The sequence below is a fragment of the Vombatus ursinus genome, unplaced genomic scaffold (assembly GCF_900497805.2).
Source record: "Vombatus ursinus unplaced genomic scaffold, bare-nosed wombat genome assembly UNPS02014798.1, whole genome shotgun sequence".
Taxonomy (NCBI): domain Eukaryota; kingdom Metazoa; phylum Chordata; class Mammalia; order Diprotodontia; family Vombatidae; genus Vombatus; species Vombatus ursinus.
This window is the reverse complement of record NW_020954576.1, coordinates 66,201,241-66,215,323: the sequence shown is the minus strand read 5'-3', so window position 1 is coordinate 66,215,323 and position 14,083 is coordinate 66,201,241. Positions and strand designations below refer to the sequence as shown.

The following is a 14,083-nucleotide window of genomic DNA, read 5'->3' as shown; positions in this document are numbered from 1 at the left end:
TTTGAAATCTAGTACTGCCTTCCTTCACATTTTTTTTAATTGATTCCTTTGACATTCTTGACCTTTTGTTTTTCCAGATGGATTTTTTTTTTCTAGCTCTGTCACATATTTCTTTGGTCGTTTGATTGGTGGCTTTTTGTTTCTTACAGGTACCCTAAGACATTAGATTTGGTATTGGAGGACCATCTGAAAGATGTTATAGAGCCACAAAAGCAAGAATTTTTTCATCAATTTATTTCTCTCTCCACAAGTGGAGGAAAGTTTCAGGTAGGCTGTGGTTACTACAGAGGATCAGGGGAAGGGAGCAGTTAATAAAAATTGCATAATTAGATAAGAAGGGGCAAAGAGAAATTTATTCTCTTTCTCCCATTAGTTTAGAAAAGTCTTGGAGAGAATCAGATTTTAGGAACTCTGAGTAAAGAAGGGAGGCTTTGAGTCTGCTGAGGAGCATGTTCTGGTTTTGGGGTACAGCATGAGGAAAGGCTTTGGCTAGTGTAGAATGGTTTAACAAAAATATGTTAACTAGCATGATTAAAAAGGTATGCCCTGAATGTGTTTGATTTGTGGAAGCTCCTGGCAGGAATGTTTTTCTGCCTGGTGTGTCCATTAATGTTCTCTAAAATATAATGGAATGGAAGTTAATGAGCCATGCTTTATTTCTTTCATCCTTTCCTGTTTCTGTCTTTCTACCCACCCTTATTTTCTTCAATTAGGGGGTAAAGAAAGATGAAATAACCTTAATAATAATAATACAATGTTAACGTGTACATTTGCCCCTCAAGTTTTTGGTATTTGTATTTTCATAGACGTTGGATTTTCAAAAGTTTTCTGAGAATCCATGCCTAACCAACATTTTTCCTGTGCTAGTAAAATCTCTGGCAAAAGACTAGTCTTGAGAATAGTTATATAAATAAGATCATAACTGATTAGTTTGAGTTATTCCCTGCTACAGACATTAACCTTATATCCTTAGTGATAAGTATGAATTCTAAGTCAATCCAAATAACATGCATATCTCCCTAAGTTGTTCAGTAGTAAATTTTTAATGCTATTAAATCACCATTAAGTTGGATACTGATCTTTGTTGTCATTTCATTCAGGGACCACTCATTGCCATGAGTTTTTTTGTTTGTTTGTAATTAGATGATAAATTGTTCATTTCTTAACATTGTAGCTTTTATTTAAAGTAAAAAAAAAAGTATGAATATAAAATTTAGCTTATCTTAGTATATGTCAGTGTAGACTCTTGATCTATTGTAATCTAATACATGGAAAGCTACTATATAAGGAAGACAGAAAGTGTTGTGTTTTGACTCTGGTGTTTAAAATTAGGTTCTGGCAGTTATTGCATATGTTGGACATTTGGGTGGGCCATTATGTTAAAAATGATCTTCCTTAACTTTTTTTCTGAATCAAATAATGGTAATCTTTCCTGTGGACTCATTCAGTGATTTTGACATGTCCTGTAGTTCTTGGCAGATTCTGATACTTGCCTCACTCTTAGCTTGAACCATCCACTGGCTCCAGTGAGACTTTTAGCGGTTAACCATCTGAAGAATATTATGGAAACATCAAAGGTGAGTGAGAAATTACTTTTATGTGTTTGTATGTAATTCTTATATAGGATGCCATAATGTTATGCTAAAATAACAGGTTGGAGTTACCTCATGTACAGTTGATGGTGTGTGATTGTAGCGGCTGTGGTGCTTTGGATGTAGAGACAAGCTTCTATATGTTGTTTTTTCTAGAGTTAGAGATTCTAACAGCCATTATTTTTCTTCCTCTTTTAATTATAAACTGTGATGTAAAAAAAAAAATTCAGTACAGTGATAAACTGGATGATTAAAGGTTAAGTGAACGCAGATGATTAGGGAGAAAAGGAAATTAGTCTGGAGGTGGCTCCATCCCTTCTGACTCTTCCTGGGTGCCCTGTTCAGTTGTTGTTTACACACAAGAACATGAAGTGTAGGCATAGCCTGCCTACTGTTTTAGTGTAATCTAGCTTTTCTATATTCTTTTCCCCTTTCCTTTGACGTGTAGTTTTCCCCCTGAAATCTATATAAATTGATTGATGGTTAAATTATACTTAAGTTATAAATATTTAATTGAATATTCAATGAAAAATGAGAAAAGACTGAATTTTCGACATAGAAGGAAATGTGCAGTCTATTTCTTTTGTTGTACAGATGAGGCTCAGAGATGTTAAGTTCTGCAAGGTCATAACTAATTAGTAGCAGAGTAGGACCAGAACCTGGGTCTCCTGATTGAAATGTTCCCTCACTACTCTGATGCCTTGTTTTTGCAAGTAAAGGCTGATGAGATCTTTTAATAACTGGAAAATTAATTTTTTTATCATCTTTCTTTTTTTGTTCCGTTATCCAGGAGAGTATTGATGATTCTTTCATAAAAGATGCTATCATAATGCGTGTTGGTGATGATAATTTAGATGTTCTTCTGTCAGCCATGAATGCTTTTGAGGTATGTTCTTGTCATTAAAATGCAGATATTGTAAACTAATTTATCTTTGTCTTCTCTCCTCACATCCCATGTTCTCAAAGTTTCTTCTGTCAGGGTTGTATCTGGCAGCTAATTTCTTTATGTAAGTCATTCTATATAGGATCATGGATTTTGAGCAGGTGGTGGCCTTAGAGATCATAAGTCCTACTCCCTTCCCCCACATGAAAAGATAAGGAAACTGAGACCCAGAAAGTTTAAGTGACTTCAGAGGACTTTGGAGATCAAAAGTGCTGCAGCAACTCCAGTCTAACCCACTCCTGGAAGGAAGTTATCACATCACCAATTACAGGGAATACACAGGTTAGAAAATACCCTCTGCTTGAGAAGCTCCAAGAAGGTGGAATTCAGCACTTCTCAAGACAAGCCATTCCACTTTTGGACAACTCTAAGGGTTAGGAAATTTTTCCTGACCTCAAGCCTGCATTGGCCTTTTTGTAATTTCTGCCCATTGCTCTGTACAGAACAAATGTAATCCTTTCCCTAACATGAGACCCTCGAAGACACTGTCATGTTCCCCCTGACTCTTTTCTTCCTCAGGACAAACAAACCCAGTTTCTTCAGCTCATGTTTATAGGATGTGGACCCAAGCCCTTTTATCATCCTGATCTCCCTCCCTTGTCCCCTTTCCAGGTTAGCCATCTCCTTCTTAATCTTTGGCACCTGAAGCTGAACACAGTACTCAAGATGAGATCCAATGAGGGTAGTAAGGCTCTGCAAGTTGTGCTTCTCAGATGAGCTTTTTGGCTGTCACATTATACAGCTAACTCTATTGAATTTGGAGGCCACTTTTTTTTTAAAAAAAAAAAAACTACTTTATAACCATGCCTATTGCATCTGTGTTTGTGAAGTTCCATTTTCTTTTTGTATACAAGTACAAGACTTTATTTTTATCTTAATTTATTCAGCACAGGGCTGCAAGATCCTTGCGTATATTGACTGTCATCCATTGTATTAGCTATCCCTCCAAACTCTTTGCACATTTGATAAGCAAACATCCCTCACCCCTTCACCCCCCAATACTTTGATCTAAGTCATTGATGAACATTTTAAGCAGCACAAAACCAAACTTGGAACCCTGGAGGGGTTCCACAGGGGGTCTTGTGCCATGTTGACCTTAAAACCTTTAACAGCTGCTTTTTGAGTGTGGCCATGCAGCCAGTTCTGAATCCATTTAATTGTGTTCTGTTCTAGTCCCTATCTTTTCATCTTTATAAAAACTTTACAAAAATCTAGGCAAATGATATCCACAGCATTTTCCTCATCTGCTAGTTTTGTAATTCTGTCCCAAAAAAAGTTGGTTCTTGATCTCTTATGATTTGTTCTTGATGACGCTATGAAGAGTCTTTGTAATCACTGTTTCCCATTATATATGTCCACCAATCATTTGTTAAAATGATCCATTCTAGAATTTTCCCAGGAATTGAAGTCAGAGTCACGGGCCTTTGGTTTTCATACTCTGTTCTTTTCCCTTTTTGAAAATGAGGACAATCGTCCTTTTCCACTTTGATGATAACTCCTAAAGTATAGTTGCTGGGTTTTTTGTCCACAGTGTAAAGCAACAGCATATTTTAGAGGAATGATCTGGTAGTTCACATTATTTAGCAGTCACAGGGGTACTTGCAATATCAAATGAGATAATGAATTTGAAAGTACTTTGAAAAGTGTAAAGCATTCTATAATTCAAGGCACAATACTATTGATGTCATCAATAGTATTTGGAAAAATTGTACCTTATTAAAATGGCCTATTGTAATTCCCTTTCAGAAGTATTAGAGTGATAAAAATATAAATTGCTTCAGGGTTTCTAGGGGTGGATATTAGGTAAATGTTTTCTCTTTCAAATTCAGTTAAAAAGGGGTAAAAAGCATCTGAAATAATGGTTTCCTGTTTATTTGTAGGTTTTCAAAGAAGAATTTAGCCCAGAAGAAACAGTTTCAAGTCTTTTGAGTCTTTTTCAAAGAGCAGAGCTTTCACAGGATGGGGCATGGTATGTATTTACTTTTGTTCATAGTATTTATGATTGCTTTGTAGCAATGCAGACTAATCTGACATTGGAGATCTGATATTTTCATTCTGTGCACCAGGGGTTCTTAATTTTTTGTGTGTCATATACCCTTTGGCAGTCTGGTGGGTGCCATGTTTGTTCCGTTTCTCAGAGTAATGTTTAAATGCATAAAGTAAAATATATAGGCTTACCAAAAAAATCAGTTATATTGAAATACAGTTAAGAACCCCTGATGTAGACTGTTGCAGAATGTTCTTTTAATGTTGAAAATTTTAATTCTTATGTGAGAACTTGTTTGGAATGCTGTACATTTTGAATAATATAGATTCTCTGGTAATTATCTTATTCAGCCCTTTCAGAGATCAGTCATATTTTAATTGGGAAATAAAGTAAATTGTTATCATTTGTGCTGGAGCCTTAAAAGGAAAAATATGCCTCTCTCTGGGAGGGATGGATGATGGTTTTTGTCTCAGGTCTCTACCATATTCCTTAACTAGTTCTTTAAAAATAGGTACAAGATACTTGAATTAGCAGCCGACCTTCTAATTAAGGAAGAGATCCTAAATGGCAGTGATCAATTACTAAATCAAGTGGTGATACATTTGCTGCCATTTATGGTTGTTACCAATGACAATTCAAAATCCCAAGAGATGAAAATGGCTACCTATCTGTCAAAATCAGGAATTTGCTCATTGCACCCTGTTCTGAAAGGATGGAAAGAAGGTAAGACATTCAGTTTTGTTCTCAAATTAAAAGTGTTATTAATTGTAAGTTAAAAAGTGTAATTAAGAGTGTTAATTCCAGAAGAAAATGATAAAAGACAAAAATCCCACGCTTTAAAAAAGAATCATCATGTTCATGACTGGTGACAATCATTTTTTTGCTCAGACAAATAGTACATAATTAAAGGAAAGTAAACAATGTGAGGGATGATGAAGTTAATAAAAATCTAATATACTTAGAATTGGATTTAAGTAGTAGAAGTTTTCTTGTGATTTTCTTCAGTGATTTGTAAACTTATATTCACTGTTTTTCACAGTTCTTGAAAAAGTGATTAAAACTACAAAGCCAGCAGAATTGATTGGTGTAGCAAATCAGAAAATGGTTCAGTTGTTGGCTGACAATATAAATTCAGGAAATCCTTCTTCAATGTTGAAGATGGTAAGTGTGTTATCAAAATTCCCATTTAAAAATATTTCTTGCTGTAACTTGATTTTGGTTCTTGAATTTTGCTTTGTCAGAGGTCTTTGTAAATCTTTATGCTTTTTGAATGTTCTAAGTGTTGCTTTTAAAAATAAACAGTGCTATATCAAATAATTTTACAGAATAAAGTGGCACTTTATTAACATTTACAGAGAGAATATACACTAGATTCTAAATCTACCTTACTCTCTTTTCTCTTCTTCTTTTCCGGAGAGCCTAGAACTATCTCACTTTGTTTTTTTTCTTAGGTCCAGTGGTAGATACTATAATAATTTTTAACTAGGAAAATAGAGTCTGGTAGCAGAGTAAATTAATTATGGCCTTAAGTCAAAAGTCTACCCAAAGAACAGACACAAAAGGACATTCCTACCGTCCTTTACAGAGGAGGGCTGTCCATAGGTGTGGAAGAGCTTATGATGTCTTTTTTTTTTTTAATGTATTAATAAACTTTGGTGATTTTTTTTTTCTGCTAATGTTATTTTAAAATTTTTATTATAAAGAATGATTCTCAATGGGGGGACAAAGAGGAGCATGGGAAAGTCTAGGTGATATATATATATGTAATAACAAAAGATAATGTGACCTTAAACATTCAGTTTAATTAGTAACTCTTTCCAGTATCTGAATGTACCTTTTGCTTAGATTAGCTTGGACTGTCATTATTAGAACTTATAATCTCTTTCTTTATTTTTTGTGCCTGTAGCATAGGCACTTCATTTTGAACATTTACTCTATTTTACAACCAAGATAAATTTTAAAATACCATGTGATGTATAGAGCTGTAAGCATTGACCCTCAGCAGAATTATCTTATGAAGTACAGACTACGCAATGATGGTTTTGTCTGTTTGCTTTTGAAGGTGGAGGATTTGATAGCTGTTGGTGAAAAGGAAAGCTACACATTGAAGCAGAAAGTGACTTCCCAGGTCATCATTTCGGTGCTTGTCTCTTGTTGCTCTTCATTAAAGGAAACTCACTTTCCATTTGCATTAAGAGTCTTCAATTTGCTGGAAAGAAAAATAAGAGAATCTGAAGTTACTACTGTTTTGGTAAGGACAAAGAAGCCTTTGAAAGTTCATGATTGATTAAATGGCAGTCTGATGCTCTTTTAAGACCTAGAATAGCAATGGGGGTGGGGAACTAGGGTGAGAAATGTTTTATTTAAATAGGTATGGGTCAGATGTGAGATAGAATTCTCATGCATCCTTGCCTCTTTCTCTGAGTGGTAGATTAGGGTTATTGTACCAGTCCTTTAGAAGTAGCTCATATTTATATAGTATTTTAAGGTTTGAAAACTCTACCTCACAACTAGCCTATGAGGTATGCAGTACAGGTAACATGTCTATTACAGATCTTAGAGAAATTGCATGACCTGCACAAGGTCACACAACTGATTGGGGTGGAATCTAGACCCAAACCCAGCTCTTGAGAGGCTAAATCCAACACTGTTGCCATAGTGCCTTTCAATCATTAAAGATTGAGCGTGACTCTTTCTTTCTCTTCATATATTTACAAGAAATAGTGATAGCTTGTCTGAAGTAAAATGTTAAACCAGAACATAAGAATTTCTTTCCTAGACCAGATCCAGAGTCCATTCAGCTTAATTCAGCAAGAATTTTTTACTTGTTTTAGTGAGGAACTATTGTTCAAGAGAGAAAAGGCTTAAATAAGCCAGACCCTACTTTGCCTTCATAGAACCTGTAGTCCAGGAACAGAGTATGATACATTTGTGTTTCAGTTGTGTCTGACTCTTCATGACCCCATTTGGGGTTTTCTTGGCAAAGATTCTTGAAGTGGTTTGCCATTTCCTTCCCCAGCTCATTTTACAGATGAGGAACTAAGGCAGACAGGGTTAAATGACCTGCCCAGGGTCACACAGCTAGTAACTGTCTGAGGCCAGATTTGCACTCGGAAAGAACAGTCTTCCTGACTCCAGGCCCAGCACTCTGTCTTCTGCAACACATAACTACCCAGTATGACACACACAGAGCTGTAGTGAGAAACAGTGTATGCTCAATATGTTAGAAAAGTGGAAAACAGTGTTTTGTGAGTTCTGAATAGGAACATTATGGAAAGCTTCATGGAGGGAGGTGGCCCTTGAGTTAGCTTTTAAGGGGTGAGTAGGAATTCATCAGGTAATAAGACACAATTTAGTCATAGGGACCTGAGTGAGTAAAGACATGAAGGTATAAAATGTAGGAAGTATTTTCAGTTGAAAATGGTGGAACAAGATTGTTGAGCAAAAGTAAGGGCTCAGCTAAGGTTATATAACGTATTGTAGTAGGTTAAACTAGATTGATTTTGTTATTTTTTTTCCTCTATCCATATTTATCACCCATGGAGCAGGACTGGAGAAACTAGAAAGTGTGGTTTTTAAGGAACAGTATTCTCAGGTCTGGAAAAGTGGAACATCAGGACACAAAGGATCTGGGAGTCATAGCTAGTGAAACGTTAAAGTGTCTAACCATTTGGATAAACCTCATTATAGAAGAAGCAAAGCCAGAGCGGAGGAGATAAATTGGGGTAATAGGATAGAACATTGGGTTATAGAGCATGATGAAGGTGAAAATCAGGTTTAGGGAAAGTATGAGAGCAAAAAAAGGTAGAAGGGTATGAGACTGGTCTGAATGGAATTTCACGTGAAATGATGGAGTCTGATGTTCATATTATGAGACTGAAATGGGGTAGAGAAAATCATTAGATTTTAAGAGGTGAGGAATTGAGAAGTAAATTTATGAGGAATTCACCGGCCTGAGTAGGAAGTGGCTGAGCTAATGAACTGGGTGGGAAGGTGTGGAGAGAGAGCTCTAAGATAGGGGTTCAGATTTTGGAAAAAGTTGGGAGAACCACCTCAAGGTCTGTAGATGAAGATAATAAAAATGAGGAGAAGGTGATGTGGACTGACTGCATGGTTCTTAAAAATATTCCTCAGAAGAGGAAATGTCATTGAGTGATGATCATAGACAAATAATTGTGGAGGTAGCAATAAGTAGTACAGGATATGCTTGGCCATATAATTAATGTAGCATAAAAGGGACATCTTTAGATGCATTACCCATTGTGAATCTATAACCTAAGACTTTGCCTCAGCCCTTTTAAAAAAATGTATTTCCATCCTTTACCTCCTCCTAGATTAGCAAAGTCTATGGCTTACCCCCTCTTTGTATAAAGTTGCACATTGTTTCATATTTCTGTCCTGGTGCCCTTTTATTCACATTCCAGAATTTGGTGATTGTCCATATTCTTCTTGTCCTCGCAGCCACTCAGCAATTCTCTTTGCAGTCTATCTACAATATCTTTGCCATTTCTCATGCTTTTGTTTACTTACTTTTCTAAACTTCCTTTACCTTTTATTTCTCTTGAGGTGTTGTGACACTACCACATAGTATTTCAGATATAGAGAACCCCCAAGTTTTTCCAGTACCCTTCCTGATGTTTTTTTTTTTTTGTCTTATCCGTCTCTCCTTCCTTCTCTTCTTACCACAGTTCCCATTAAGCCAATATTTTTAGGGAATAATTTATCCTTTTCCAAGGTCATAATGAATAGTTCTGAGCTCACCATTTTATTAGGGTAGTTTGGATTTTTTTTCTTCCACATATACCTAGATTGATTCTTATGTGTCATTTTCTTTTCTTCATTTTCTAGAGGTGACATCACCTTCGAGCTACTGTTTCATTGACCCAAAAATGTTAGTAATGTATGCAAAAAGAGGTTTGACTGTACATTCCTTCTTCCATATAAATTTTTTAAAATGTTGAATGAGCCTTCATCCTCTCGGGAATCTTTGGGGAACCCTATTATTTTTACTTCATGTAGAGGAGATTTTGTTCCTCCTTTTTTCATTTTCCAGTCACTACTTTCCCTTATTCAAATAAATTGGTGAACTCTAAGTAGAAAAAAAAAATTTCTTTGGCTGGTCTCATTTTTAGGAAAATAAGGAAACTCTGACTTTGCTACTTTCTGTGTCCCAACATGTAAATAATAAATGGCTCTAGGATGCAAAAACAAAAATTTTTTTTTTAATTTGTATTTAAAATCACAGTGGACTACTTTTCCTTTTATTTTACCAATTCAGGAAATCTCTTTTGAATGTCATTCTGAACTGTTAGACAAAGGAATACCAGTGGAGATATGGATTCAGTATGTAGAAAAGCTCAACAGAGGTCAGATGATTGCTGTGGAAGATGCAGTTATGTTTGCCTTTTCGTTGAAAAACTTTATTCAAGTCTTGAAGCCTCCTAAATCTTTTCTTAAAGGTAAATCATTGTGAATATTTTTAGATATGATTGTCTTAGAAACCAGTTAAGAAAAATTAGATGTGCGAATTATTTGTGTTATAATTAGAAAATTGTTCTTTTTCTTGGGTGAAAAATTTCTTGCTGTGTTTAGCCATTGCAAACTCATCATGTTCTTAGATTTGCGGATTATTTCATACCTCACACGTGTTTCATGCCCATTAGATGATAAGTGGTGGAATCCTGAACATATGAAAGAAGATAGCCGAGACTATCTGCACTTATTGATCCAGATATTTGAAGTTATTATTGCTGGTGCTGATGCCCTTCACTTCAGAGTTCTGATGAACCTTTTCTTAAAGGTACTTCATTGTTATTCTGAAACCTGTTTCAGCTAAAGTAATTTTATATCCTATGGAAAACAAAAAATAGTATTAAAGAATTAAGTTATCTTCTACAATTTTAGACATTTCTCATTTCAATATCTATTTTCCAGGAAAAGGATTTTAGTTAAGCCTGTTTCTTGTTTTGTTTTGTTTTGTTTTGTTTTTTTTTAATTTTAAATTTTACTTGTGCTATAATTCAGAAATTGCAGCTCTGCTCAAATACAGGAATTTTTTTAATATATATTTTTTGCTAACATATATTTCCTAGTACACACAGTGCTGCAGTGAAAATGATATTTGGGAATATGTTAGCTGGTAATTTGAAGAAAACTAAACTTCCTTTTGTTTTAATTAGGTACATTTAGAAGATGTTTTTGAGCTATTTAAGTTCTTTTCACTTTTATGGACCTATAACTGTAGCCTTTCAAATCCACTTAACTATACTGTGAAGACAATACTACAGACTCAAGCTCTTTACATAGGGCGTGCAATGCTATCAAGCCAGACTATACAGAAGAAAAAATACCTGGCATCAACATCTTCTCCAGGTATTAAAATTGTCATTTTTCGTAACCATGTTAACATATTTTTCCCTTCCCTAGTTTGTGTAAGTTGTAGTTGCTGTTGGAGTTCAGAAAGGTTCAAATTAATACAAGCATACTTATAATACCCTTACATACTTGAAGCTGCTGTAATTGGCCCTTAGGTTTTCAGCAATCCCCTTCCACCACCACTGCCTTTCCTAGTCAAAAGGGAAAGTATCTTGGTTCCACTAGAGTGGTGGGAGCAGGGAATCACTTCAAAACTTTGAAAAATAATCTTCATGTATAATGCTATAATGTTATAGAAACGAGATATGCCAGCAACTTTCTTTAAGAAGGATAACAGTTTTATAGGAAAGAAGTCAGCTAAGGATAAATTGTCAGTTAAGTACAGCTTTGTTTGTGTTGGGAACTAATTTATTTGAAGAGAGCTAGTAACTTTAGAAGTTTCTGTTCACAGTAAGTGGAGTTCTTTTTCCTGATTTTATGAGTCAATCTGATGTAAAAAGGCTTGGGTGTTGGCTTCTTATACAAGATATAAGATATCTGGCTAGAGCAGGTTCCCCACCCGTAGCTAGAGTCTTAGCTATGACTAAATATATTCACTGGGATTTGGAAGATGAGAAATACACCTCAGCTTCCTGATTGGATGCATTATTTTAGTTTAAGTTTTGCCTCCTTCATGAAGCCTTTCTTAATCTTTCCTTTCCTGAATTTTTCATTCCACTCTGTTTAACCTGTTCCGTACACATTGTGTATGTGTCTTATCTCTTCTCTCCTCACTCGCTGATTTAATAAATCCTTTGAGGGCAAGGACTTTGTGTACTCTGTGTATGACTCAAGTTTTTTATTTCTTTAGTTCCTGGTACAGTGCCATGCACATAGTAGACAGTAGTCAGTCAACTCAATGAATGTTGGTTGAATTGAACATGTTGTTGAATTAAGGAAAACAAAAATTTCTGAAAATGCCACAGTTGACACAGATTTAGCTTCTCAAGTTATAAAATATTCGATTCCTTTAAAAAGTGTTTCAGATTTTCCTGTCCTGTATTTGGTGTTTACATATGTGAGCTTTATTGTAATGCGTGCCTGACATTATTCTTTTTCCTCAGTGGTGATATGTTTACTCATAAATTTGGGAAGTCCTATAAGAGAAGTACGAAGGGCTGCCATTCTCTGCCTCCAGGCCTTACATGAAGTAGAGTCTCCACTTCAACCAATAATACAACATCTAGTCCAGAAAGAAGAAGAGATTATTTCAGATGCTACCTATGTAGCACAGGTGAATCTTCCCATTAGCGTTGTATAAGTAGATAGATTGGGGGGTAGGGGGGAGGAGAGAGATTTTATATACATATGTGAAGTCAAGTCTTTTCCTCTGACCTGCTAGTTAAAAGCTATATAAATAGAATTTTCATCTTATTTCATGAGAAATTTGATCAGTTGCTTCACAGAAATTTATATAATAGAAAATATAATTCAAAAAAAACTCTTCATAATATGAATAAATGGGGAGATATAATTGGAAATTTAAAGAAGTGCCAAAAGACATTATTAAGAAGCCATTTAAATATTTAAGAGCTAGGCTATCAAATCTATGGAAAAATTTAATTTTTGCAATATTTATTACTGAGATTATTAAATGTTATTTAAACATTTTTATGATAACAAGATACATTTCCCCCTGAGTTAAATAATTGGGAATAATTGGCATTTGCTGTTAGATAACATATGCTTGTAGTGTCCTGTTAGCCAGCAGTATCACCTGTGAGCCAACTACACACAAAAAATGGCAAATTATTAGTGAAATAATGTTAAATTGTCATTTGGTTGATTGTTTTTTGAAATTAGCACTTGTACCATTTGAAGACCCTACATATACTATTTTTGTGTTTTACCTTTTAATGTTTTAGGATTTGAATACTTTATTTGAGGATCTACAAATGGGAAAAAAGCTGAAATCTCACCACCAGAAGTTGACTGAAGCCTTAAAACATCTTCTGTATTGTGTACATAGGTGTCCATCCTATATTGCAAAAAACTTGATGAAAATTCTTCAGGAAGTCAATAGTGAGGTGTGTATATTTTAATGAGAAATATACTTTGATTCTGGTGTTATCAAAATATTGTGGTAACTGATGTGTATAGGGGAAATTTTATTTTAATTACCTTGAGAAGTAACAGGAAGGGGACATTGACTGTAGAGAGAGGAAGTGTTGAATGTTGTTTTGGAGGAGGGTAGGAGGGATTATTTTAAACAGGCATATTACGCCTGCATATTGAAGGGGTGGGGGGGGGGGGTGAGAGAGAGAATTTCCAGGGATTGTTTTAAACAAGCATATTACTCCTGCATATTGAAGGGTGTGTGTGTCTGAGAATTTCCAGTCTCAGTTTGGTAATTATACTTGGACTATCAAGATACCTCATGTTGTTATGAGGAAAATGCTTTGCAAACCTTTAAGTATTTTACAAATATACGTTGTTGTTACTGTTATTATTATTATTATTACAACATCAATTTTCATAATACCACATTCTAGAACCTTTTCTATGACCTTCACTAATAGTTTTAGCAGGAAACATAACATAGAAACAATAAAGAGAACTATATACTGGTATTAATATTAGGTTAAAACCCTCTTTTACTACCTGTTATTTTAATCTTACAAGTTTGAGCAGATATATGAAGTATAAATCAATTATATTCCATCCAGAAAGAGTAATCTCAATATAGTAATTTAATATGTTCTATATGTCATTTTTTAAATATTTGCACACTTCAAGGAAAGGTGACAAAGGTTTATTTAAAAGAAAAACAACTTAATGTTCTAGTTAAAAATACATATGGTCACAGATTTTCTAAAATGTAATTATTCTTTGTCATGAACTTAATGAACAACATTCTGTACTTTTAGTTTGTAGGTAAAATAGAAGTTTTTGAATTATACTTAAATCCTGAAAGAGAGAATAATGGATAACAAGAGGTCTTCAAAAATTTAGTGTCACTTGTTCAGCTAATCGGAAAAATACTTACTGGAATTTTTAGCTAGCAGGAGCATACTAACAGTGCTTCCAAAGGCAAAAGGTTTGAATCAGTGCTTAATGTTTGTGATTTATTAGCATCTTTAAACCAAAGTGTACAGTATAATTTGAACAGATGTTCTGATACCCTCTTCTTAACCTAACCTGAGGAAC

At 34.7% G+C, this 14,083-nt stretch overlaps 1 protein-coding gene across 2 annotated transcripts in view; it reads left to right on the top strand.

Annotated features, from left to right (window-relative positions):
• LOC114049863 (HEAT repeat-containing protein 1-like) overlaps window positions 1-14,083 on the top strand; it is a 58,097-nt gene that overhangs the window by 19,110 nt on the left and 24,904 nt on the right. For both annotated transcript variants that reach the window (XM_027871305.1, XM_027871304.1), the window contains exons 11-22: window positions 150-267; window positions 1,470-1,577; window positions 2,383-2,478; window positions 4,416-4,504; window positions 5,034-5,245; window positions 5,562-5,683; window positions 6,585-6,773; window positions 9,801-9,981; window positions 10,186-10,322; window positions 10,702-10,894; window positions 12,001-12,170; window positions 12,802-12,963. In XM_027871305.1, the coding sequence (XP_027727106.1) occupies window positions 150-267; window positions 1,470-1,577; window positions 2,383-2,478; window positions 4,416-4,504; window positions 5,034-5,245; window positions 5,562-5,683; window positions 6,585-6,773; window positions 9,801-9,981; window positions 10,186-10,322; window positions 10,702-10,894; window positions 12,001-12,170; window positions 12,802-12,963 (1,777 nt within the window). The remainder of the gene's footprint in view (window positions 1-149; window positions 268-1,469; window positions 1,578-2,382; window positions 2,479-4,415; window positions 4,505-5,033; window positions 5,246-5,561; window positions 5,684-6,584; window positions 6,774-9,800; window positions 9,982-10,185; window positions 10,323-10,701; window positions 10,895-12,000; window positions 12,171-12,801; window positions 12,964-14,083) is intronic.